Source organism: Lentinula edodes, assembly GCF_021015755.1.
Source record: "Lentinula edodes strain Le(Bin) 0899 ss11 chromosome Unknown C8R40scaffold_31, whole genome shotgun sequence".
NCBI lineage: Eukaryota > Fungi > Basidiomycota > Agaricomycetes > Agaricales > Omphalotaceae > Lentinula > Lentinula edodes.
The window spans coordinates 78,415-105,035 of NW_025764337.1; the positions used below are offsets into that span (position 1 = coordinate 78,415).

Below are 26,621 nucleotides of genomic sequence, written 5' to 3' on the forward strand. Positions count from 1 at the left end.
TCCCGAGTAATTACATTTTACAGGCCGCTATGAAATTTCCAGACTGGCGTCCGAAGGCAAAGTAGAACCGCGTGCGTGTTTTTTCTGGAATGAGAGGGTCAGTGTTTGGATGACGATAAAATTTTCTTTGGGCGCACATAGGCAGATGGTTTATTTATTTTCCCGCGTGGTGGATTGTGGATATCCTGTAAAATTTCAACGCAAGATCAATGGTCATTAAATATAACCACAGACATGTGGTGGAGAATTTGAGGCGTTTCTGTGGTTGGTCACCAATCGCTGAAGCTGAAGCTGAACATTTGCACCCCGAAGAGTCTTCTTGAGGCCTCCGTGAGGGATGGCACGCTGCGATGGTCGCGAATAGAAAGAAGGACGTGGTTCGATGACCTGGTCGTCAGGGGCAGCTGTCTGCAGATTTTCAGCAGCTTGAAGGCGGATCTGCATTTGTGAAATCTGAATCTCCTTCTGCTGTATCTAGAACCGGTAAATTTTCGTACGAGAAGGCACAGGGGAAGAATCCACCTGATCATTAGCTTGTTGAAGGTTATGTCGATATTCTTTGATTTCTTTAAGGATGTTCACTTGGTTTGCTTCCCGTATTTTCTGGTGGTTTCCACGATCATGAGTATCATTAGAACAGAACAAGAGTTTGAATTGACCTTCTGTTCGTCGTAGCGATTCTCTAATTCGATATAACGGCTCTGACAAATTGGAGTCTTGTTAAGCCAAAACAACGACACGTAACTCACTTTCGAAACTCTCTCTAATCTATCCTCTAGTCGACCCTGTCGAAGCTCGAACAGCTTTGTTCGAAGATTGCCTACTGAGTCCTGTTTCGATGTAGAACGCGTAAGATACAATCAATTACATATAAAGTACGCACATTGAGATCGCGAACCCTTTTTGCGTATCTTTCGTCTTTCTCACGCGCAGACACTTCTAACATTTCGAGCCGGTTTACTTGAGCGCGCAGATCCATCTCGAGGATTCTGCGAGAAGCCTTAGATTGTATCCATTGATTACTTTCCATCAAGAATGAGTAGTCGAATCTCCTGACCTCCGATTCGCTCAGACTGTTCATGCCCTCGTTCAACGCTTTCAGTTCCTTTTCGATTACGTCGAAATCGTGGCATTTGGCCTGTTTGGAGCATTCTGAAAGAAGTGTGCTAAAATGAATGGGAGGACATACCTGGTGCTTTTTTTCGATCACTGCTAATGCGAGAATCTTTGCTTCAAGCGACTGCTGTGCGGCTGCCTTCTCTTTGCTTAAACTTTGTAGTTCTACATCCTTGTCCTAGAGATCATGATTGGCCATTGGAAGGATCATAGACCGGACGACTTATCCGTAGCCTCTTTGAACTGTCACTTTGCAGAGTTTCAAGCAGTGACTGAAGATCTAAATGTCTGCCCCTAAGTTCGTCGAGCTCTTGCTTTGTGGTGGTCAGAGTACTCTTTTGTACCCCTGTTTCGATTCGAAGCCTCTGCATTGATTCACTCAAGGCTGCCTTTTCCTGTTGAGCCTCGCTGAGCTCGGTGCATTTGACCTATGCAAAACGATGTACAAACGTGAATGACGGTCTATATAACCCACGTACCTGAAAAGTTTTCTCGACTGCTTTCAAGGCATGGATTTTTGCTTCTAACGCTTGCTCTACCGCAGCCTTCTCCTCCTCCCTCGTCGCCTTCAGTGCTGCATTCTTTTTCTGAAGTTCGTTTGGTGACAGGAATATCGGAGCAAGTATGAGGGACACACTTCGAATTCCTTCTTTGCTTCTTTCAATGTAAGAATTTTTGCTTCAAGTAACTGGTCTGCTGCTGCCTTCTTCTTGTTTAAGCTCTCTATTTCTATATCCTTGTCCTGGACACAATCAGCGTTTATAAGGATCTTAGGAGGAATGACTTACTCGCATCTTCTTTGAACTGTCATTTTGTGCTGTTTCGAACAGTGATTGAAGGTCTGCATGTCGACTCTGTAGTTCGTCAAGCTCTTGTTTCATGATTTTCAGACCGATTCGAGTCCCGTCCATTGATTTCTCTATGACTGCCTTTTCCTTTTGAACCGTACCAAGCTCAGTGCATTTAGCCTGTGAAAAATCATACAGGAAATTGAATGACAAGTTCTATCACGAACGTACCTCGAACCTTTCCTCGACCGCGCTCGAGGTGATGCTTTTTGTTTCAGGTGTCTGCTGTTCTGCTGTTTTTTCATTTCTTCTTATCTTCAAATGCTTGGTCTGAAAGTCATTTGATATCAGAATGCAAATAACTTGCCTGCAGGTCCTTCGAGTTCGCGTCATGCACTGTCTCAGGCAGAGACAGAAGGTCTGCACAAATTTTCCGAGCTTCCTCGGAGTGTTGTTGAACGGGACGGAGATTCTTCGTGGCCTCTATTTCAATCTTCAGAGTGTCCTTCAATACGATATTTTCTGGCTCCTCTGCGCCAAGCTCGCTGCATTCGACCTATTCAAAGTTCTACCCTTATACACTTATTTTGCACCGCAGATTTAGAACATACCTGGAATTGTTTCTGCGCAGATTTTGATGCAGAAACTTCTGTTTTGAGTGAGTGCTCCAATGTTGCGTTCTCCACCTTCGACGAATTGGGTTTCATAGCCTGGGTCCTTAAAGTCAACGTCTGAGTAAGGATAGTAAAGAGAGTGACCTACCACGCGAGGCTCTTGTGCGGTCTCAAAAACTGGGTGAACGTTTGAGAGGTTTCTTCGTTGTTCGGCAAATCGTTGTTCTAGAGAAACACCTGGAAGTTCTTGCTGGGCACACAACCTCTTTGGTCTCGTGGGTACGGGTTCTGGAGTGCAGCTCGGGGACATACCTCAACTTGATTTTCGGAGTCCTTCAACACCAGAAACTCAGCCGTTTTTTCGGCTACAAATCCCTCTCCTCCTGATGCCTTCATTTTTGCACTCTTGGCCCCGGAATCGATTAAAATTTTGGAGCTGTAATGCTGCATTACCTGTACCTCCTCTGTACTTATGTTTTGTTCCAAACTTGGTGGATATTGCACATGCAACGACGCATGAATGGATTCTCCATCTTTGGCATCGGGAAGATTTTGCAGAGCTTCTCGCCCGGTCTGTAAACCTGGGTCGTTTTTGATTACTGTGGGGATTCCACAGTGTACCTCAAAGTTGTTCGAAGTGGTCTCCTTTGCGTCGGGTGTAAAAGACGCTGTTTCGTTCACCGTGTTGGCATCCGAATTCCTGGTCTAAAGATAGTTGAGGATCTGTACATCACCAATAATGGGCACAATCACTCACCTTCAATGTCTTCTGGTTTGACATCTGTCCCAGGATCGACTTCACACCTTGATTTTCCAGTTCACCAGGTTTTGCATCATATTTGGTCTATTTGTGAATTCTAAGTATCTATAATCGCCATCCATTTCAAGAACGTACCTCCCACTCCGCCTTGGTCAAGAGATTAATTTGATCACAAGAGTTTTCAGCTTGTACTGTTTCAATTGAAGTCGACTGCACGTCTATATGGTTGCTCTGTGGTTGTTCGCAATCTCGTTTTGCAAGTTCATAATCAATTCTATGGGAATCATGAGTGGGCTCTTTCGTAAGAAGTTTGATAACCCCCCTGTCTTGTGCAAGCAGGTTGTACTTCGCCTGTTCAGAGATATCGGTTCGTTCGCTTCCGAATGCCTGATCCGGTACCCTGTTCTCCTCTCTTGACGTGCTGATTTCCATTTTCTTGCCCTACGATGAATTGAGCAGCTAGATTTCCATCAATGGGTGTGCATTATAAAGTGACAAACCTTGACTTCGTGAAGCAAGCTTTCAGCAGAATACGTCTAATTATAAGTACAGTCAGCACAATCAAATCGAGGTAGGATACGTGGAAAACTCGCCTTCTTCAAGAAATTGTCCTTGGGTACTGAGTTATTCTGCTCATTTAGAATGAGGAAGCTTTGTTCGCCGCGGCGACTGTCATTTTCGGTGTGCTCCTTGACCTTGCATTGATGCAGGGATACGACGTCGACAGAGTCGAAGCCCCTCACCTTTGAGCAATCGAGACATGCAAGTTCTTGTAGTGCAGCATCGAGTTCAGCCTGTCTGACTTGTTCTTGAACACGAAGAGATTGTATCATCATCTGCAATTCCGATTGTTCTTTCTGGATCTGTAACAATTCTTGATTCTTCATATCGAACGCGAGCTCCATCTCATTTCGCTGTTGTCGGAGCACTTCTGACTCTTGACATTTAACCTATGTCAAACATAGAATAGGCAGTCTGTCCTGAAAGCGGTTGATCCATACCTCTAATGCTTTCGAACTAGCCCACTCAACGGTTTGAAGGGAATTTTGAAGCGCGTTGTTTGCAACCTTCATTTCCTGCAAGTTGTGCACAAGGGAATTCTCTGCACCCAGCTTCTCACGCTGAAGAACTTCTACTTCCAAGTTTTTCCAGGTTTCGAAATCCTATGTTTAAGTATGAGCAAGCTGTGCAAATCTGAGAACGGACCTCCTACCGTCATCCGAATTGCAACATTTTGAAAATCCAATGACATAGCATGCAGAGCTGCTTCAAGTTCAATCTTCTCCTTTTCAAGTGAAAGGATCCTAGTATTTGCAAGTCTCTCTCTCTCTTCGATCCCTGCCCGTGCCTTTGTAAGCCCGACAGTTCCGGACTCAATATCAGAAACGTAAAGAGCACGTTTAATGGAAACATACGTTTATCAGGGATTCGTACTCCAGAGCCTTGGAATTCCAAGAGCATTGAGCATCATCCTTTTGCTTCGTAAGGGCTTCAATTGATATCGAAAGCTCGGTTTCTCGCTGCAAGTCTATGTCAACTCGGTTTTGGAAGTTTTCTGGCTCGTTCTACCTTCCGTAGCCGATCAAACTCGTCAGCGTGAAGAGTATCAGCAAGCTGAAACGACAGTGAGATCGTGATCGTACCCGATCTACTAGTTCGTGCTCTCACCTTTACCTCGGTTCGAAGTTCTTGATTTTCATGTTGTATGATTTCTATATTTTCTTTCATAGCGTCCATTGATGTCAAAAGCTCGGTTTCTCGCTGTGAGTCTATGTCAACTCGGTTCTGAAAGATTTCTAACTCGTTCTACCTTCCGTAGCCGATCAAACTCGTCAGCGTGAAGAGTATCAGCAAGCTGAAATGACAGTGAGATCGTACCCGACCTACTAGTTCGTACTCTCACCTTTACCGAAGTTCGAAGTTCTTCATTTTCATGTTGAATGATTTTGAGATTTTCTTTCAAAGCGCATTGTAGATTTTCTGCTTCCGTGAGCCTCGCCTTGAACGATGTGACAGATGACTCAAGCTGAGTATTCCTGAGTCGAACTTCTTTAAGCTCCTCCATCTCCCATTTTTGTTTCGCATGATATGAGTCCATCTTGAGCTAAAGACCAATTGAAGACTGAGATAAAGGAAACAACCAGGACACACACCTTTTGAGATTTTGCAGTGGCCTCCTTGACCTTGAACGGAGATGTCAATTGGCAACTTCATCGATATTTCAGCTGTCTACCTTCAAAGCTTTCTCGAGTTCACACTTCTCGAGGTCTAGAATTCTCAGAGCAGTCTCCAGTTCTTTCTTTATGTCACCGTCTTTCTTCGCTGATTGTTCCCATACACGCTGAATGAGCAGCATATGGACATTGATGAGAATAAAGAGTAATCGCACGCACATTTTTCTTTTGGCATACTGATTTTTGCTCAGCAAGTACCAGAATTTGTGCATTTAATGTATCAATCTTTGCCTTGTGAGCCTTCACGCCGTTTTGCAGACTTTGCTTGTCTATCTGAAGAGACGGATAATGTATGAGCACATACATCGACTAACCTTGCTTACCGACAAATTCTGCACGTCTTGCTTCAAAGTCTCAATATTGTGTGTTAGGTTCTGTTTGATGCGGACATCTCTGCTCGCAATAGACTGGGGACAGGGTTAAGCTTATACAGACCGTAAGATAAAAAGTATCCACCTTGGACTTTTCCAGTTCAATGACAAGATTCTTGACGTGAACACTCTCGGCCTGCAAGAACAATCAGAATTGTGACTGCAAGATTGCATCTGTCAGCCTACATTTATGTGCGCATTAAGACATGATATAGTCCCAATCAATGATTTTTCAGTTTTTGAAGCTTTCACCTGGTTTAACTAGGAATTGATGTCAGCGACATTGGACCCGTAACGAAACCGACTTACATGCAAATCCCGATTCTCTTCATCAAGATCGATGGCGTCTTCCGCTAGCTTTACATTTATGCGTTCGCGGGAATCTTTCTGAAGTGCGAGAGATGTGTTCTCTTCGAGTGTCCGGTTCAGTGTTTCTTTAGTATGAAATAACTCTTGGTAAATGTTCTCGTATTCCTAGTGTGCCCAGTCTTTGTAAATAGAAGTCAATGCCTCGTATGTCCAATCACCTTCCAGAGTCCTTCGAATTCACACTTGAAGCATTGTAAATGAGCTAAAAGGGGTTTTGTTGAGTGCTGCTAATGATTAGTCCAACATAATGTGTCAATCACCAACATTCTACGAACCAAAGCGTCTGTAATTATTGATCCCTCAGATTCTTGGGCCGATTTCCAGCGGTTCAAATTTTGAGAAAGGTTCTAGTAGTATCAGAGTAAATGACAGGAACGTGATTAAAGACATAGCACTTACCTCTATCGCTTCCTCCACTTTTCGTCTCTTTTCACCACACAGAGGCTTCACAATTGGTGGCACCTCTGTCGAAACAGCAACTAGTCGGACTTTCTGTTTCAGTGTTATTAGCGGGTGCAAATAGGACGGGGAGGAATAACGTACGATGTGCTCCGATTCAACCAGATTACACTCTTTAGAACGTCTTCTCTTCATCGTTCGAGTTGCAGCGGGGCTTCCACTCATGGAAAGGTGGTTCGAGCAACGAAGAAGATCGCTTCGGTCTATTTGAAGCGAGACAAAGCAGAGGGCAACGTGTTTATTTCTTTGTTCGTAAGTGCCTGACGAATGACCAACGGTGTTACTGAAAGTGGGAGTATGATGTTTCCATGTCCTTTAGCAGTATCAAGCTCGATAACAGTATCCTTGAAAATTTCACTCAATCGCTCAATTACAGATAAGCTTGTGTCTGAATGGTGTTTCTCCAACATGATTTGGATGTTCTTGAATGAAATATGTTGATCAATATGTAACGAGGAACACTGGAGACGACTGTTCGGGGGTGGAAATAGATTACTTACTGCGTATATTGGCTGGACACGGAGGTAGTTGTTTAAAAACACCAGAGCGCCGTATGCCCGCTCATCGAGCGCTAAATTCATGGAAAAAAGAATCATGTGTCATTCAGCACAAATTCTCTATGACATCGACGGCGGGCGATCGTCAGGATGGAATGAATTTTAAAAGATGAGCGAGTTTGCGTCGTACTTGGTGATTTTCTGACAAAACTATCGAACAACATGCCACAACTACGCTATCACGAACAACTGTATCAAGAAGTGACGAATCTAATCATTCAAAGCTCCCACAAGCTTGGTATTGATACTCCTCCTGCTTCGACCTCTGGTCTGAATGACGCGATAATCTCCTGGAAGCCGTGCAGTTGGTTCAGTTTGAGTTTTGTTCTTCAAGCTGTTTAAGTGGCATTTAATGAAGTCGTTGACAACCCAATGTTTACGATATACATTGAGGAATGGATACTTGTGTACTGCCTGAAGAACAGTGTCAAAGAAGAGCTCTCAGTACGAAAACGATGGACTGACCATTTGCTGTATCTGTTTGATATTCATCAAGCTTTGTTCATCAAAAGATTGCGTGACATCGAGTACTCCTTCGACAGTCTCGCCGATGTATTTCTGTGATGAATAGCTTCTCAGTGAAGGGATGATAAACTGGATGAATATCCAAACCTGTACGGATTCAAATTGATCATTTGTCCAATCCAGTTCCATCCGGAGGCTGTAACCGCCTTGACCAGGTTTAGCCATAACTCCGGGTGGTTTGGAAATCTGATTGTCGGTGGGGTCCAATCGATTACCATTGCCTTGCAGGACCGAAGTACCATTCTGTGTCGACAGATCCGCAAATCGTACTGCCCTTGGAGCACTGATTGTGCGACGACCTGACAAAATTGGTATAGTTTCTTCATTATCGCTGGTACATCCAGCGGATTCACAGAAGGACCGAAAGTTGGGATCTGGGGACAACGAACATCTGTGACGAGGAGAAGGTGGCGTTTTATAAGGAACGGTTCTTCGAACCGCTCTAATAGTTCTCGCGGGGGATATTAGGACGCGACGATCCAGGGAAGGAAAGATGTTTGGGATAAGTAACTCAGTGTGGGCGTAGGCATGCTGGTGAATATGTTGGGTGGCACTGCGTATAGGGTCCATGATGGAAGTGCAAAGGAAAGATATTCTTTGTGAACTGGAATTTTAAGTCTTACATGTAAAACAACGAGCCTTTGTCACAGGTGCTAAGTTTTCGGAAGATTTTCAGAAGGATACAGGTACGTACCAAGTCAGCAGCGAGTTGAAGCAACAGAGTGTGTAATCAGAATCCCGCAAGAGTTTTCTGTGTTGCCTCCATACTCCTCCTCATCGATTAGGCTTGAACAGAGATATTAAAAACAATCTGGCGAACAACTGAACAGGATCATCGCATAGGTCATGAGATCAAGTATGTTATGTAAGCTGACTCGCGTCCAAATTCCTGCGACGCTGCAGACGTGTTTGAGGAACCAGAGGATATTTGTTCTCATATCTTTTCTGCTCTGACTGTACAATTTGTCTGACTCTACAGTTTGTTTTCTGATAGATACATAGCAAGAATACGTAGGATATTCTACTTTGCATTTGAACTTACTAAGAAACGCTGAAGTGGTTCAGATAATCTGAAAGTTTCTCGCCGTCCGTACCATCCAAAGGCGGGGTCCCAAATGGATTGAGCCTAAGTTAGAACAACTGGATGGCATTTCAATTTCTAAGTAACATAAGAATGTCAAGTACGAGTAGGTCCTCGCGTCGAATTAATACTAGACAGGTGACGGTGGTTGGTGGTCGAAATTGATCTTCACCGAGCTGTTGGTCGATGTTCAATGGTAATTGTAGTCCACGTAGAAGTTTCGGCCTCTACAACATCTGACAAAGAGACGCTTGCACTGGTGGCAAAGGGGATTGTCAGAGAGGTCGGTCGATATTTTATGTTTTGTTTAGGAAGCGGAGTGAACTGGGGCGAAGCAGGTTTTGTCGTCAGGTCATACTTCAAAGCTACTGCCTCGAAGATTTGTTCAGGGATAGAGCCTACAGCGTGACCAATAACTTCAGGAATTTGACGGTCCATTGCCGTTGAGTAGACCTGGACACAATAATCGTTACAAAAAACGGTAGACCCAAAATGCAAAACAGCGCACCCATGTAGTGCACACCAACACAGTTGAAAGGAGACCATGGAACAGCAAATATAACCCAACGGCCATGAATAAATAGTAACGAATGGATCGTCCCGGAGAAGGAAGGTTTGTCGCAGTGTTTTCAGGCTTGTCCAATGAAGCATGACTTTTCTTGAATATCAAAACTTCAGCACGGGAATGTAGCGTCGACCCCGCAATCGCAACAAGGAAACCATCCCTTGCGGTAATTGCCTGCATATATCACACAAGAAGAGGTTATAGATAGTCTGAAAGAAGGATTGGAATGATATACTCACAGCAACGGATTGAACAAGACCAGTAGTGGTATAAGGAAGGTCTTGAATTTTGTCACCATCACTAACGTTGAAGATTGACGCATGACCGCGGTCAGTTCCTACAACGAGAACAGACCCATCCTCTGCGTACGTTGCAACTTTGGGGAAAAGGACTATGGGTAGTTCACCTGAGAAGGTCTGCACATGCTCAATGTTTTCGAGGCGGAACATTTCGAAGTCCTTTCCAGTACATGCCACGAAGAATTTGCTCGAGTCATCCAAACAAACAGTGCCCCTGAAATGAATTATTGAGCAGTAAGGACAACCAGAAAAACTAAAATGCACATAGGATCTGGGCCATATTTATGAGTTGACTTAACATTGCCAGTCTTAGCATCGAGCAGTGAACTGTGAAGTGAAGTGAAAGTAAACTTGATGGTGGAAAAGAAAGGGTTAAAAGTCAACTTACATTCCACCCCCGTTCAGCTCAAAGACATAGACATCGCGGTTCTTTTTACAAAACCTAGCGGCGACGAGAGAGAAATTTTCGACGACAGAGGAAAAAATTTCTTGAAGGTCTCCGAAAGGAGACAGCGAATATACAGTAGCTCGGTTGTCGGCAGTCGCGACTGCGATACGAGCGAGCCTCCCAAGTGGAACTTCAGCTTGATAAATGTCGATCGAGAGGACTTGATGAGGAGAACCTTCGTGGGACTTGAAGACTAGGTTCGAAGGACTAAAAACAGAAGGAGGGTGACAAAGGAATCTAGAGGGAATTCGTATGTCACACCTTGGTTTCGTTATCCCAATTCAAAGTCGAGAGTGTGCCTTTCTGAGATCCTATGATAAGAACGTAACAATCCGCCTGTTCAAAGTGTAGCCAAGCACAGGCAGTATACACATTGTCGGGATTGCGGTGATTGTACACATTGTCTGATGATATTGGCAGGTTTTTGTATGTTTCTAGATCCCAGACAGATATACCGCCATATCCTGTGGCATAAGAATGAATGGACGTTGAACGTTTACCATAACAGGGACTACTTACCAATGGCCGCGATGAATCTAGCTTGAGGAGAAAATGAAGTAGAAATGACGGCGTTTCGGGCACCTTTCAAAGTGGCTAAAAGCTCATACATGTCTACCTGCGAAAGGAAATTGTGAGCGGTGAACAATGAATTAAGGTCATATATATACTGCACAGTGAGCCACTGGGAGATGTAATAATCATCAGAGGAAAACAAAAGGAAATCCATGGCGTTCATTGACATCAGGCGCCCTTTGATTCAAGCCCTAACCCTAATTCAACTTGTTTCTGCTGGAACCTTGCTGAGCAACAGTCATCGAGTATGGGCAGCCGAAGGAGGTAACGGAGGGAAATTCATGAAAGTTATTATCATTGGGGACTAGGATACCATACAAAACGTTGAAAACTTCAGTAATAGTAGAGGAAATCTTTCATATTACGCAGCCTATCCATGATCAGGTGAGGAATCATCTAGTAGAGCCGATCGAATGACTGGATAAATGACAAGCAATTGTTTGCTTGGTTGGTGGGACCAGGGAGCGACAATGCCGAGGAAGGTGTCGTGTGCTGTTAAGATCATGCAACCCGTGTAACCGTGCCAGAGGTCACAGAGTATCTAAGTGCGGAATACGAATGGGACAGTAGTGAAGTTATTAACAACACCGCCGTTACGCCGTTAGTCCCCGGAGAGCGAGAGTAGAGAGAGAGGAGCTAAGTAGCAGCCAGGTCGGAGCGGCGGTATCGCCGATGACGAGGAGCGGACCAGAGAACGTTAAAGTCCTAAGGTCGAGGAGAACGTACTTCGAGGCGTTGAGCCTGAAGACTTAGAGGAGAGTTAAGTTGAGAAGGGAGATCTAAGTTGATAATTAAACTGAGGAACTACAGTAGCGTACAGGCAGTATTTATATCTACGGAACGGCGCATCGGTGCGGAGCGCCAGACTAACTACTAGGAGCTGTACGAGTAGTACCTGCAGGGTAGAGTAAAAGACAATAAGAAGGGACTAGAACGAAAGGGTATGTGTAGCGAGAAAGAACAATAAGAGTGAGATTACAATAACGAGTGGATCTTCGGAGTACCGAGCGGCGGAATGGAGGCCCGCGGCATGGACTTGACAGTATCCCCCTCTTAGGCTTGAGCCCTCGAAAGCCATTAATACCGGTAGTTGATTGGTCAACAAGGAAAAATTTTAAAGGCCGTCAGCATCGGGAATTTGGCCCGTCAGTCAGCAGGAAAATTTTCAAAAGCCGTTGGTACCGGGGATTATCGTTAGTCATCCAAGAAAATTTTCGGTACACCGTAAACCGAGTACAACTCGAAGAAAATTTCTTGCTGGTCCGTGCGTAGTTTTGACCCTATAAAAAAGGGCCAGGTTTTGCCGCTATGGCCAAGTTCCCAAAACTCCAAGTACACATGTCCTCTAGTCGCACCACCACCCGAACCACCACTACCGTCGGCTCGATTTCGGTCACCGGCGCCCATCCAACTTCGCCCCCGGCCCCAACTCGCCCTTCAACGCCGGATCCTTCTGACGAGGAACGGGAGCTCGAGCTCCAATTGCAACTCACCAGGGAGAAGAACCGGAAGAGGAAGGAGGAAAAAAGGAAGGCGGAGGAAGAAGCTAGACAGAAAGCAGAGGAGGAGAGGCAGAGGCAAGAGGTCGCCGAGCGGGCCGCTAATGCCAGAAGATTGGAGGAAGAGGCAGCGGAGAAGAGAAGGAGGATTGCGGCAGCCGCGGCAGCGCGAAACCGCCGGGGCCCTTCCCCAGGGGAAGCATCTACTTCCGCTCGTCGAGTGGAAGTAGAAGTTCCTCGGGTGGTTAGGAAAGCCAAGGGCAAACAGAGGATGGAGGTGAGTGATTTCTGCCATATCCTCACCGACTTACTAACTCTAAGTTTTTTAGGCTAGCGGCGGAGATCCGGACGATGGCGGAGATGATGACGATGAAGACGACGATGAGCGAGTTCCCTGCGAACGATGCAGGAACAAGAAGATCCCTTGCCGGATGCAGGCTGGCAAGAGGAGTTCAATTATTTGTAAACCCTGTCACGACGCTAAGGTCAGATGCTCGTACTCCGGGCGGCCTTCGACGGTGAAGCGAGAGGGGGGAGGACAACCGATCGGCGAGCGCCTGGCGATCTTGGAGAGCCAGATGGCTCAGCTGCTGGCAGACAACCGGCAGCTTCGAGAGGGCCAGTTGAAGGACAACACCTACAACCGCCATATCAACCGCAAGTTGGACTGGTTGATGACGGACGCCGCGAGAAGGAGGAAAACGCCACCGGAGATGCCGGAACCAGGACCTTCGCGGCTGCCGAAGAAGAGGAGAAGGGTCGTGGATAGTGAGGAGGAAGAAGAGGATAGGAGGATGGGAGAAGAAGAGGATGGAGAAGGAGAGGAGGAGGTAGAGGAAGAGGGAGAACCGGCGCCGAAGAAGGCCCGGTCGGAGAAAGGGAAGGAGAGAGCGGAGTAGAGTAACATCGGACATCGAACATCGGCCTTCGGCCATCTTCTTGTACTCTTCTTGTTGCCCTGCCTTCGTTATATAATTTTGTTTTTTGGACTTTGTATATAAAAAAAATGTTAACTCGATTTTGAAATCGGAAAGCGAATGGGCCGCGAAGCGGCGTAAGAAGTAATTAGTACGAAGTGTAATTAGTCTAAGTGTGAAAGAAATATAAGTGAAATAGTAGATAGAAGGAGAATGTAAGCAATTAAGAGGAAGAGATAAACACTCAATTTGCTATCATCGTGTTTACCCTCTAAACGCACAAAGTAAACTTCGGCGGAGCGCGGCGGAAAACGGGGGAAAGGAATAAAATGATTTTGTGTGATCAAGGTCCAGGTTTCAGAGGGTATCGAGCGTGGAATGCGGGTACCAGTTCATCAGCATGTAATTCATCAGCAGCAACCCAAGAGAATTCATCGTCGGTACCTTCATAACCGGCCCACCGAATATAGTAACGTAGAGGACAACGTTTATACCTTCTGTCCAGCTTGGAGTCCAGAATTTCGGCAACGTTGTACTCCTCTTCACCGTCAACTTCGATTGGAGGTGGAGGAGATTGAGTACGATTCGGGAAAGGATTCGGCGTAACCGGCTCCAGCTGTGAGACGTGGAAAACCGGATGAATGCGGCGAAGATAGTCCGGGAGCTTGAGCTCGTAAGATAAAGTACCAGGTCGACTGATGACCTTGAAAGGACCAAGATATTTTTCTGAGAATTTTTCAGTAGGACGAGTAGAGCGAATGTGCTTAGCAAGAACAAATACTTCGGAGCCGATCGGGAACTCCGGGTGCGAGATTCTTTTCCTGTCAGCTTGTTCCTTATAACGAGATTGGGCTAAAAGGATTTCCTCTCGAAGGAAAACGTGGAGTTCATTGAGGTTAACGACGAAGTCTCTAGCTAGGTCAGACTTCATATCGACCTCGGGCCGAACGGTGATATTTGGATGGTATCCTTTGTTAGCGAAGAATGGAGTAATACCTGTGGAAGCATTGGGAGCGTTGTTATAAGCGAATTCGGCGATCGGGAGTAAAGGCGACCAGTCATCTTGTTGGTAAGAGCAGTAGATCCTGATGTACTGTTCGAGAGTCTGATTGACACGCTCGGTCTGCCCATCGGCTTCCGGATGATATCCAGAGGTATAGTGAAGTTCCATGGAGAGCGCTTTACCGAGAGCCCGGAAGAACGCCGAAACAAATTCGGAACCACGATCGGAAGTAACATGATTAGGAACACCATGCTTAGAGAAGACATGAATAACAAAAAGCTCAGCTAGTTGTTCGGAAGTAATGGTGTCGTGAGTTGGAATAAATATAGCCTGTTTGGAAGATCGATCCACGACGACGAGGATAGCGGTGTAACCATTCGACATTGGCAGTTGCTCAATGAAGTCCATGGAAATGGAATCCCATGGTCGGACCGGAACCGGTAAAGGTTTCAACAAGCCGTAAGGCCGGTGACGGCGGGGCTTATTGCGACCACAGATAGTGCAGGAGGTAACGTAGTCACGAACAAAGTCTCTGACCTTGGGCCAGGTGTATTGACGACGTACAGCTTCGAGAGTGCGGTTCTGGCCGAAATGGCCGGAAAGTGGATGATCATGGAAGTAGCGGAGGACTTGAAGGCGAAGATCGCCGTGATTAGGGACATAAATACGGTCGTCAAGGCGTAGTAGCTTGTCACTACCTAAGCTCCAACGTTCATTGGAAGGATCTTTTGCAAGTTCCAAACCAGCAACGGAGCTCGGATCGGCGGGAAGGGCGAGAATGATAGCTTGGTGTAGGGCTTCGATATCCATGATAATCGAGGCTCGTAAGGCTGGGCCTTCCAGGAAGGTAGCTCGAAGAGACGCAGTGAGTTGTTCGTTAGTAAAGATAGGACGAAAGTTATGAGGGTTCACTTGGGCGTAGCCGATATCCCCCTCTTTAGGGTAGACGTCCCAGCGTCTAGTTATCGAGTCGGGTTTCTCGCCGAGTTTCCCCGGCCGGAAGCGAATGACCATATTAAATTGATGTAAAAATTCTGACCATCGGACCTGTCGGCGGGTGAGAACCTTGGTAGTAGAGAAATACTCAAGATTTTTGTGATCGGTGACGACATCCACCGGATCACCCGAACCTTCCAGATAATGACGCCAAGCTTTAAAGGCCTCGAAGATGGCCAGTAGCTCTTTGTCGTGGGTATCGTAGTTGAGTTCTGCCGCATGAAGCGTTCTGGAAAGGAAGGCTAGAGGATGAATTTCACCGTCAGCATATTGGATGGAAAGAATAGCCGCAATGGCGTAATCGGAAGCGTCGGTCTCCACGATAAGTGGGCGATTCGGCTCCCAATGGGCCAGTATTGGCGCAGAAGTGAAAGCGATTTTCAGATTTTCGAAGGCCTCTTGACAGCTGCTGTCCCAGATCCAGGACGCGCCTTTTCGGGTAAGCCGAGTCATCGGCACAACGATATCACTGTAATTATAAATAAAACGACGATAGAAGTTTGCAAAACCCAGGAAGGACTGAATGTCCTTAACCTTCCTCGGAACCGGCCACTCTAGAACGGTCTGAACTTTCTCCTTGGACATAGTCAATCCGTCGGGAGAAAGAATGTAACCCAAATACTCAACAGTATCCATATTGAATTCGCACTTCTCGGGGTTGGCGTAAAGCCGATGTTTCCGTAACCGCCGAAGGACTTCCTTAACGTGTTCTCGGTGTTCTTCTGGCGTATCAGAGTAGATCAGAATATCGTCAAGATAGACGATGACACAGACATCGAGCATGTCAGAGAAGATGTCATTAACAAACCGCTGGAAAGCCGCAGGGGCGTTCGTAAGGCCGAACGGCATAACCTTCCATTCGTAGGAGCCGTAGCGGGTCCGAAATGTGGTCTTCCATTCATCACCTTCAGCGATTCTGACTAGATGATAAGCGTGAGCGAGATCCAATTTGGTGTATATTTTAGCTCTTTTCGGAGCGTCGAGAAGATCTGAAATGAGTGGGAGTGGGTAGCGATCCTTTTTGGTGATACGATTGAGTCCACGGAAATCGACGCAAAGGCGAAGCTTGCCGTCTTTCTTCGGGACAAAAAGGACCGGAGCGCCGTGAGGAGATGATGATGGGGTGATGGCACCAGTAGCCAGCTGTTTGTCAATAAAGTCTTTAAGGGCGACTAACTCCTTTTCAGACAAAGGATAAATACGGCCGAGAGGCGGCAAAGCGCCTTCTTCCAAGTCAATCTTCAGGTCGTAAGGTCTATGTTCAGGAAGTGAATCTGCAGCAATCTCGTCGAAGACGTCTGCAAACTCCGCGTACTCTTCTGGGATAGAAGGATGGAGTGGAGGGACAGTAGGAGTGGCGGAAGAGCGGTCGGCGGCGCGGGCCGCGACCTCTGAATGGATAGCACGAAGTAGAATCGGTTCCATACCAGCGTCCTTGCAAGCCCTGTTAAAGACTGCAGCACTGACGAGTGCAATGTCGACCTCGGGAGTTTCCAGTTGAGCAGCGAATTGAGAGACCGTAGGGTAAGAATAGATGGGTTCAAAGGGAAATTTGGACGAAAGGGGCTTGGCCCGTAAAGTCCGAGAGCGGGAGCGAGAGCGAGAGCGAAGTGAGTCCCCAGGAGGGGTCTCCAGAATTGTCGGTGAAACCGACGGCGAAAGTTCCGGTAGCGGAACAGCGACCTTTGCAACAACGGGGTTGATAGCAGAAGGTACAGACGTCTGTGGAGAATCAAAATGTGAAGTGTTACGGAACGTAATGTTTCGAGATGCCCAGTCAATCAACGGATTGTAGCGGGATAAGAAACTGTAACCTAGTACTGCTTTACAAGATGAATCTAAATGTGTAACATAAAAGGGTAAGAGAAGCAGCTCGCCGGAAGGGAACCGAACGGCGATATTCGCCATATCGGTAATGGGTTTAGAAGATAATGAACCATCAAAGAGACGAAGATTAACAGGAGAGATTTTGGTCGTAGGAATAGAATTTTGTGAAACATAACGAGTATCAATGAAAGAGTCAGTAGAACCAGAATCAACAAGAGTAGGAAATTTGAGAAGGGCAGAGATAGGTTCGGCCGGCGCGGCCGAATCGGACAAAGGAAATTCAGTAGTCAATGATATTACAAGAGATCGTTCAATGGAAGAAAGAGCGGACGCGTTGAGATATAACTCCCCAGGTGAGGTACGAACCTGATCAACGCAGCTCCCGTTTCGTACCGGGGAACAAGAGCTGCAGATTAGTTTTCCGAATCCTCTTCAACAACCTCAATGGTTGCTTCGGGGTTTTCTTCAACCTCGGCAGCGCGGCCCTTCGATTCCCGGGCCTTTCGCTTGTTACAGTCAGCAATCTGATGCTTACCACCGCAGAAGAGACAAAGGTTGTTCTTCATCCTTCTTTCCCGTTCGGAGGGAAGTACTTTACCATCTGCTCCTAGATGGTTGAACGCGGGGCGCTGACCGCCGGATTGGCCGGAATTCGCAGAATTCTGGGGCTTACTATTGTTGTTAGGCTTACCACCAGAGAAGGGTTTAGGTTTCGGCGTGAACGGCGCCGAAGAGCCTGAAGGCTGAGAATTGTTTTGCTGGTTAGTAGAACCAGTCTTGAAGTCCGAGGAACCCTTCTTCGGGTTCCGAGCAATAAATGGCTTACCAGCCTCACGCTTCTTAGTTTCTTCGCGCTTCCAGTAACGGTTGTCAATGCGAAGAACTTCTAGACGATAAGCGGCGAGCGTCGCCGGTTCGGGCAACCGCGCCATTTCGTCCTTGATGCGTTCGGCCAAGCCTCGTCCATAAGCCCATTTGAGGGCGGCAGAATCCCAGTTGGTGCTAGCAGCCAGGGTGTTGAACCGAATGTTGTATTTCCGGATGTTCTCGGTTTCCTTCATCTTAAGGTTACCGAGGGCGTCCTCGGCCTCGCCTTGGGCATCATAAACGCCGAAATTGTCCTGTAACTCCTTTACAAGGGCCGTAAAGGACGACGTCCAGGCCGGCAGCGAGTCGAGGTCCGGATCGAGGATGTCAGGGACAAACCATTCTTTGGCTGACCCACTGAGATAGGAAAGAGTATAATTCACCTTCCGTTGGTCGGTGAAATACTTTGGACGGTCATTGAAGACCAGGGCGAGATTGACGAAGAACGTCTTGAGTTTTCGGGGATCCGAACCGTCGAATACCTCGGGTTCCTTGACCTTGCTCTTAGATTCAGAGCTGTCAGAGGGACGGCCGAGTGCGGCGAGAACGGTACCGAGGGTTTCAATGGAACCCTTGAATCCCGAGAGAAGATCCAACATAGCTCGTTGCTCGTTGGGGATGTCAGGAGAATTAGGAGAACGAGGACCACCAGGTCCGCCGGGACCGCCGGGACCGTCAGGCCCACTGGGGTCACCAGGCTCACCACGCGGTAAACCGCCGGACTCGTCATCCAGATCGTCATTGTTGTTGTCGGCACCCGGATCGTCGGGGTCGACAGGAGGGTCTTGATCATCGTGATCACCAGTATCCAAATCGAAATGAGGAGGGGGGTCACGAGGAGATTCAGAAACAGCTCGACGTTGGGGTTGTTTTCCCGTACGGCGGGCTATGGCTTGGAGAATTGGAGAATCAATTCGAGCAGTTGACCGGCCCCGAGCCGGAGCGACCACGGGGGGTTGTCCACGGCGAGGGGTCAAGACTTGGACAGGTTGTCCGTCACCGGTGTACAAAGTGCTGTACTCAAATTGCTGATCTTCTTCCATGGCTTCAGGAAGAGTTGACGTAGTAGGAACTGTGGCTGGACCGAAACCGCGATTACGGCGACGTGGTTGACCGATGGCAGAGATAGAGTCGGAGAATGGGGCAAATGATTGAGCTGTGGTGAAGAAAGTGTTTTCTTCGGAATTAGCTCTGGATTGAGCTCGAGTTTTCGGAGGCATAAAAAATGATATGTCAGTACGACGTTACGGATTGAGTTTAATTATACTGTTAAGATCATGCAACCCGTGTAACCGTGCCAGAGGTCACAGAGTATCTAAGTGCGGAATACGAATGGGACAGTAGTGAAGTTATTAACAACACCGCCGTTACGCCGTTAGTCCCCGGAGAGCGAGAGTAGAGAGAGAGGAGCTAAGTAGCAGCCAGGTCGGAGCGGCGGTATCGCCGATGACGAGGAGCGGACCAGAGAACGTTAAAGTCCTAAGGTCGAGGAGAACGTACTTCGAGGCGTTGAGCCTGAAGACTTAGAGGAGAGTTAAGTTGAGAAGGGAGATCTAAGTTGATAATTAAACTGAGGAACTACAGTAGCGTACAGGCAGTATTTATATCTACGGAACGGCGCATCGGTGCGGAGCGCCAGACTAACTACTAGGAGCTGTACGAGTAGTACCTGCAGGGTAGAGTAAAAGACAATAAGAAGGGACTAGAACGAAAGGGTATGTGTAGCGAGAAAGAACAATAAGAGTGAGATTACAATAACGAGTGGATCTTCGGAGTACCGAGCGGCGGAATGGAGGCCCGCGGCATGGACTTGACATGTGCTTCGGGTATGTAGGTCTCCGTGATGGGGTCTACCATCAATTTCCAAGGATATGCAGTTATGTCAAGCTCGATCAGGATACGCGTTGGCTTGAGACGTTCATTACAACGGCAGTTTCGTGACCGCGATTGCTTTTGATATCCAGGATCGCCCTGCAAAGGAAGTACATCCTTTCCGGTTCATGTCCCAGTCCTTTCCCAATCTGAGAGGAAGTGCTAAAGATTTTGCGACAAGCTCAGATGATTACTCTGAAAATAGACCGCTCATACCTGATTGTTGGGCCCTAAACGATCGACAAAGTCCTGCGAACCAATCCAACCTTTGGCAGACTTTTGAGCAATAACTCGCAGATCGACAGCCGCCACAAAGTTGAGACGTCGAGGTGATGCGGGGGCACTATTTACCTGCTGTCAAAAGCGAATCGGGAGGGATTATCATGTACTCGCGGTTTACAAATCCTTGATTGAACGTCGCAAAAGCCACAAGGTGACGGTGATTGTACACCGTGATGTTGATTTTCGAGATTCAAACTAGCCAGTGATGTGAGCATTGCATGCTAAATCTTGAGAGATTCGTAAGATTCTCATCTTTCTCTCAGCTCCCCTCCTAGAAGATCGGGACTGGTCAAAGAATGGAATATACAGAGAGAGATTCTTGTGTGCTGGCGGCGGAGACTGTAGCAAATACGCCGGCATCAGGATATCCGTTGATATATTCCTTCCGCCAAAAGAGTCTTTCGCCACGGAGCTGGGACTCATAGCGATCACAGGCTAGTTGCAGCTGCGGTTATCGATGTACTTGGGTAGGTTAGAGTCCAAGTTGAGCCAGGCGTAAGGAGAATACCATGGCCGTTGGCTCGTCCTATCATTGAAAAGGCAAAAAGTAATTCGGGCTTCGTATACGTGTTAGGATTTGGAGTTACGAGTAAAGTCGGGTAGAGACATAAAATTTGAGACACAGATTCCGAAGTGCCTAAGTTTGTCAGACAGGTAGGTGAATGCAGTCAGTCAGATGTCGGCCTATAATACCTCTTACATATTGATTCTGGGCGGAAACGCTTTGAAGAGGTCGTTCTTGGGCAGGTCGTGAGAAATTAGAATGCACACTCACAATTTCAGAGCGGGCCGGTGAACGGAACCTGCACAACCTTATATATAAGTATGTCGCGCTCGTCTGGAAAACTGGTATTGACGATGCAGAAAATACAGCAACTTACTTTCTCCTTTAAACCTCCATGTCCACCCCCATTCCTGCACGCTCGGAATCATCGGCGTCTAGTCGAGTCTTATCTCGCTCGTCACGGCAAAGACTCCTGCCGATGAAGGAATCAAGTTTTTTCAGTCGCCATTAGTCCCAGGAGAGGCTCCTTTGTGCGTCTGTGAGCATCGTCTCGATATCGATGGCGATTCTCATAAAGATCGTTCGGTAAGTTTGCTTCAGACGCGTCGCCTATACATATTGATGGCAACTGACGGTTGTTTGAATGAAGTACATTCGACTTCCTCCGGCTTATGTTCTATACATCCTTCGGGTATCCATTCACGCTAGAATTCCTGCCTACATGAACAGTGTATTCAAGACAGATTTCCCTCTTGATGGCGGGAAATTCAACCGCGCGCGCTTCACAGTGCCTGACAAGACCGTGCCTACAGGTCAATAGCTATAGAGGTCCTGAGGCCGGATATGGCCCGGGAATGGCCCGGGATAATTCCGAGGTCCGGAACTGAGTATTGGCCTGTAGTACACACTGGGAGTGGGACGTCGGTGAAGCTATTAGCAACACCCTTCACACACTGTTGGTGTCCCCGGGAATTATGGCAAGAGTGCAAGATTGGGATGAGCAGCCTAAATGGGGTTCCTGATGATCCGGGAGTCCGGAAGCAAAGGGTAAAGAAGATATTAAAGACTGGGATAAGATGGTACACTTGATTTCAAGCTTGACTACAACGTACAAAGTATTCTAGTTTATATACATCCCAAATACAGTAGTCATAAGACCTCGATGAAAGCTCGGAATAATAAATAAGTCACAAGGTAATTATTCCGAAGTCCGGCCGCTCTGGGCCGGGCCGGGAAGCGTATGGGGTGAATTGCATGCATATGACAGTATCCCCCCGTTAGGCCTGAGCCCACGAAGGCCTCTGTGAATATGTGTGCAGTGAAATAGTAAAGTATAGTAAAGCAAAGGGATTGGATTAGATCCAGTAGTGAAGAATAAATTAAAAGTGGAAGTTTCAGAGAAACTGGAATCCCCCAAGTACGCTTGAGCCCTCGAAAGCCATGAATCAAGAGCCGAAGTTGGAGTAAATGGTGATGTAGGAGGATAGGGTAATGGAGTAGGGAAAATTTCGGAATAAAATCCGAGCCGAGGGGCGGGATTGGGCCGGAAAAATCGTCGGAAACTGCGGAAAAGTCCGGCATACCAATCAACACAAAGTGCTGCCAAAAATGATAACCTGAGCTGATATCCACACAAGAGCGATGCCTAAAAAGGCCGAAATTGACACAAAGTGTCCAGAATGATGGTAGAACCATCCCGAGACCGGAAGTTCCAAGGGAAGCAAAGCCGGAAAGCGCTATAAGGATAATCATAAAAAATGAGTTGGAAAAAAGTGTTTCAGTCTACCCGGCAGATCAACGGATCTAAGTGGGAGTAGAAACTGTATCCTAACAAATAATCAATGAAATCCTACTAAACAGAGGAGCAGCTTGTGGGTGAAGCAAAGGAATCAACATAAATAGAAATGATAACAGATAAGTGAATGGAAGTGCTAATGAGCAAGCTTGAGATAATGTCAATAAAATGACGGGAAAATCGGAGCAAGGTCGGAAACATGGAATGGAATAATTAGTAATCAATAATAAGCAAAAACATCGGCCAAATCGGGCCGGAATGAAGCAATAATAGTCATTACAATGAAACATTACCTGAATATTCAAAAACTCGAAACAGAAGTGGAACATATGGAAAAAAAGCGGTCCGAAGCTTAGAAACAAAGTAAATTATACTGTCAACAAAAATTGATCATGGAAAGGTGCAAAATCTCGGGCCGAAATTCGGAAAAAGCGGAAATGCGTTCTAGCATAAAGAAAATGAATAATTGGAATAGTAATGGCAAAAAATCGGGCCGAAATTCGGAAATGAAGTAAATCATAATGTCAAACAATCAATAATCATGAAAGGCATAAAAATCGGGCCGAAGTTCGGAAAGAAAGGAATTTGTAAGGTCAACAAGTGAAAATCATGAAAGGAAAGGAAAACTCGGTCTAAGACTCGGGAATGGTCGGAAAATTCGGAATTAAAATGTAGAAAAAATTAGGAATTACTCGGAACCATCATCGGAGCCCGGAACATCCGATTCAGAGTTATCTGCATCATAGTTCTGTCCTGTACGGGCCTGCAGTTTGAGACAATCTACCTTCATATGTTCTCCTCCACAATAAAAGCACAACCCGAGCACCCTGCGCCTTTCCCTCTCGGAGTCCAAAAGCCTGCCATCGGGTCCGAGGTGAGGATGACCAGATCTGTCATCACCGGGCCGGAGTTCCGGCGCTTCGGAGTTATCAGAGGCAAACGAGTGGAAAGACTCAACCGAGTCTGAGGCTGAGGATGAAGGATAGGAATGTAGGTAACGGAGATCATAAGGGCCGGGGTGATCCGAGTTGAAGTCAGAGGATTCATGAAGATAATCATAATCAAATGGGCCAGGAAATTCCGAGTCATAACTTGACTGGTCAGGATTGGAAATAGTACCGGACTGAACTGATTCTTGTTCAGAATTGTGGTCAGATGGGCTAGATTGGTCCGACAAATCCGAAGTTTCCAGGTCCGGGCCGACCGGATCAGGTAACGATAAGGCATACTCGAGGAAGGATTCAGGATCAGAGCCAAAAGACATAATGGAGGGGTATTTAGGTGAAGTAACAGTGTAATGAAGTGTAAGCTTGAAATACTGACAAGACCGTGCCTACAGGTCAATAGCTATAGAGGTCCTGAGGCCGGATCTGGCCCGGGAATGGCCCGGGATAATTCCGAGGTCCGGAACTGAGTATTGGCCTGTAGTACACACTGGGAGTGGGACGTCGGTGAAGCTATTAGCAACACCCTTCACACACTGTTGGTGTCCCCGGGAATTATGGCAAGAGTGCAAGATTGGGATGAGCAGCCTAAATGGGGTTCCTGATGATCCGGGAGTCCGGGAGCAAAGGGTAAAGGAGATATTAAAGAGTGGGATAAGGTGGTACACTTGATTTCAAGCTTGACTACAACGTACAAAGTATTCTAGTTTATATACATCCCAAATACAGTAGTCATAAGACCTCGATGAAAGCTCGGAATAATAAATAAGTCACAAGGTAATTATTCCGAAGTCCGGCCGCTCCGGGCCGGGCCGGGAAGCGTATGGGGTGAATTGCATGCATATGACAGTGCCCAAGTACGTGAACTATTCTGTATTTTGCGCATATATTCTTACTCACCATATCCCCAGACTTCCATCTGACTTTCCGAAACCAATCCAAATCAACCTACCCATTTCTCATGCTGGCGCGTTTGTGTTTGGGTTGAATATGGCGAGTTGCCCAGCCAGCGTCTTATTAAAGGGCGTGAAGGCTATCTCAACGTTGACCCTGTACTTCGCATCAAAGCTCGTTCGCCGATTCTGTCCTCTGGACCAGCTCTGGACTATTTCCTCTTCCTCCCTCGTCCGGTGCCATTCTTCAGAAAGATACTGTCAATCTTCCACTAGATGGACTCTCGATCTTGACTGTTGTGTCGAAATGGATAGGTCCAATGCCCGAGTGGAAGAATCACCTCGCTGAGGCCAAAGATCGCGGGTACACCATGTTGCACTATACCCCCTTGCAAGAACGTGGGGAAAGCGACAGCGCTTACTCGATTCGTGATCAACTCAAATATGACCCCAGCACGTTTGACGGAAAGCGACGAGCCGATGGAGGTAAAGAGAAGGTAGATGCAATTCTCAGGGTTGCTCAAGAGGATTATGGATTACTCAGTCTGACAGACATCGTATTAAATCACACTGCAAACGATAGTCCTTGGCTAGTGGACCATCCTGAATCTGGTTCGACGCTCTTTTCCTTACGTTTCCCACCTGCGTTGTGAGATCTCTATGTCTGTGCGGAGCTATTTACTGGTAGTGAAGAAATGGACCTGCTTTTTGTCAAAAGGCTGGGAATCAACAGTCTCATTCGTGAAAGCTACACTGGTTGGGATGCTAAAGAGTACTCAAGGTTGTTGTATCGTCACGGAGTAGGTAAACCTGTTGGTCAGTTTATATGTTTTCGTATAGTGTTCGTAGTGCTGACGCTCCCTAGGCTCTATGGATGAAGCATGTTTGACCAGCACCGAGAAGATACCGTCGCCTACAGGCAAGGGTCCATTACGCAAGGCGGTCGTCACACCATTGAATGCCTCGATGCCTCATGGATTTTTATACGACCTGACGCACGATAACTATTCTCCACTTCACAAACGGTCAGCAGAAGACGCACTTTCTACCGGGCCTCTAGTTACTTTCAACTACTCAGCTATAGGGTCTGTCAAAGGGTTCGACGATCTCTATCCTAAACTTCTGAACCTAGTTGGCGAGAAGAGGAAATATGAGGTGACCGGCTTGCAAGAAGAGAGTGGTATAGCGCGCGTCAAACGTCTCTTGAATTCCCTCCACCTTGAAATGGTTTTAGGAGGCATGGGGAAGGACATGTCCACCAAGAGAACAATGTAGGCCTCTATCCTAAATTTGGATTACAGAATCAATTTTGACCTGTCTCCTTCTAGTATATCGTTCTATCTCGCGTCCAACCTGGTACACAAAAAGGCTATTTACTCGTCGCACACACAGGGTTCGCTAAAAACACCAAAGACCGCGGATACGGTACGTTCAAGCTATGATTGTCAAAACTTACATTCACTGACGTTTGTGCAGTCTCTCCTATAAAACTTATCGATATTACCTCCTACGATGTTCCGGTGGATGCGAAGACGCTTAAAGGACTTCCTCGTAAACTTGTTGAAATGAGCCCCGTGGTGGTTCCTCACGGCTTGACGATGAAATCCCGTACTCCGAAATCATCATCCCCGACTATTTCCCTCCTGGCAGCATCATGCTCTTTGAAACCCATTTGCAAGATCATGGTGCTTCGCTAGAGGAGTTTGTGGTATCAAACTCCCAGGAGGTTTTCGCCAATCTAGGATTGGTAGAGCTCAATGTTGTTCTTTATCGCGCCAATGGTGAAGAACGTGATGCAACGAACGGTCAATTTGGAGTGTATGACGTACCCAGCCTCAGTCGCAGGTCCTTATATTGTGGATTGGAGGGCTGGATACATCCTCTAGTTCGCCACATCATGCGCAATAATGACCTCGGTCATCCGCTGTGCGAACATTTGCGGAAAGGTACATGGTCCTTGGATTGTGTCTCTTCCTCTCTTCATGACACGCACTTTGATTTCTGACGTTTGATTCAATGACAGCCAAGCAGACGATTTGCCCAATCGCAAGAACGTAGCTCAGTGGTTCAAGGATCGCTTCGACCGCATCAAAGCTACTGCCCTGCTCTTCTTGCGTCCCCAGTATTTTGCACTTGTCATCTCAGAAGCGTACAAGCTGCTCGTCGCTCTGTCGTCGAACAATGCTCTGCATCAAACTGACTGTTTCGCATGCTTCCGGTCAGTTTGTGTGAAGTAAAACTTACCAGCCATGATTTCACTCAGGATTTGGCTTTGTGTGCTATTCAAATGTATGGCCTTATTACACACATATAAGTACGACTAGAGGATACCGTTCAATTTTATACCATCGATAACTGTACATGTCGAACTTGTGTTGAGGGTACATAAGGCACGCTCAATACTCAAATTTCGAACTTGTTGTGAAATCTAGGTGAATAAAAGACTGTTTTGATCTTAAGTT

The 26,621-nt window shown here is 46.7% G+C and overlaps 6 protein-coding genes across 6 annotated transcripts; 1 reads left to right on the top strand and 5 right to left on the bottom strand.

The window, feature by feature from the left end:
* Nucleotides 1-27: 27 nt before the first annotated feature.
* C8R40DRAFT_1173526 (uncharacterized protein) lies at nt 28-7,292 on the bottom strand (the record flags this gene model as incomplete). The annotated part of the gene is made up of 41 exons (XM_046232031.1): nt 28-84; nt 138-185; nt 235-468; nt 523-603; nt 660-701; nt 750-830; nt 884-1,138; nt 1,190-1,294; nt 1,332-1,544; nt 1,596-1,703; nt 1,754-1,858; nt 1,905-2,084; nt 2,136-2,234; nt 2,302-2,460; nt 2,516-2,614; nt 2,667-2,783; nt 2,831-3,223; nt 3,276-3,362; nt 3,414-3,719; nt 3,779-3,814; nt 4,022-4,228; nt 4,280-4,441; nt 4,492-4,626; nt 4,694-4,798; nt 4,848-4,892; nt 4,947-5,039; nt 5,089-5,133; nt 5,182-5,382; nt 5,432-5,461; nt 5,512-5,619; nt 5,690-5,785; nt 5,836-5,919; nt 5,969-6,019; nt 6,070-6,144; nt 6,193-6,357; nt 6,411-6,476; nt 6,528-6,599; nt 6,652-6,744; nt 6,796-6,914; nt 6,977-7,133; nt 7,212-7,292. 41 exons carry the CDS (start codon nt 7,290-7,292, stop codon nt 28-30), a joined length of 4,995 nt encoding a protein of 1,664 aa, XP_046083518.1.
* Nucleotides 7,293-7,478: 186 nt separating this feature from the next.
* Nucleotides 7,479-8,363, bottom strand: C8R40DRAFT_1173527 (uncharacterized protein; the record flags this gene model as incomplete). Its single annotated transcript, XM_046232032.1, has 2 exons — nt 7,479-7,682; nt 7,734-8,363. The coding sequence occupies 2 exons, from the start codon at nt 8,361-8,363 to the stop codon at nt 7,479-7,481; spliced, it is 834 nt and encodes a 277-aa protein (XP_046083519.1).
* Nucleotides 8,364-9,343: 980 nt separating this feature from the next.
* On the bottom strand, nt 9,344-10,796 carry C8R40DRAFT_1052542 (WD40-repeat-containing domain protein; the record flags this gene model as incomplete). The annotated part of the gene is made up of 6 exons (XM_046224764.1): nt 9,344-9,613; nt 9,679-9,952; nt 10,003-10,065; nt 10,127-10,393; nt 10,446-10,650; nt 10,706-10,796. 6 exons carry the CDS (start codon nt 10,794-10,796, stop codon nt 9,344-9,346), a joined length of 1,170 nt encoding a protein of 389 aa, XP_046083520.1.
* An 11,139-nt stretch (nt 10,797-21,935) lies between these two features.
* On the bottom strand, nt 21,936-22,762 carry C8R40DRAFT_1116798 (uncharacterized protein). Its single transcript, XM_046228631.1, has one exon. The coding sequence runs from the start codon at nt 22,610-22,612 to the stop codon at nt 22,355-22,357; it is 258 nt and encodes an 85-aa protein (XP_046083521.1). The 5' UTR covers nt 22,613-22,762; the 3' UTR covers nt 21,936-22,354.
* Nucleotides 22,763-22,825: 63 nt separating this feature from the next.
* On the bottom strand, nt 22,826-23,750 carry C8R40DRAFT_1116799 (uncharacterized protein). The gene has a single exon (XM_046228632.1). It carries the CDS (start codon nt 23,584-23,586, stop codon nt 23,011-23,013), a length of 576 nt encoding a protein of 191 aa, XP_046083522.1. The 5' UTR covers nt 23,587-23,750; the 3' UTR covers nt 22,826-23,010.
* Nucleotides 23,751-24,109: 359 nt separating this feature from the next.
* On the top strand, nt 24,110-26,396 carry C8R40DRAFT_1173532 (glucanotransferase domain of glycogen debranching enzyme-domain-containing protein; the record flags this gene model as incomplete). The annotated part of the gene is made up of 10 exons (XM_046232033.1): nt 24,110-24,123; nt 24,178-24,318; nt 24,365-24,808; nt 24,878-24,975; nt 25,025-25,430; nt 25,461-25,486; nt 25,552-25,584; nt 25,636-25,767; nt 25,839-26,085; nt 26,183-26,396. The coding sequence occupies 10 exons, from the start codon at nt 24,110-24,112 to the stop codon at nt 26,394-26,396; spliced, it is 1,755 nt and encodes a 584-aa protein (XP_046083523.1).
* Nucleotides 26,397-26,621: the final 225 nt, after the last annotated feature.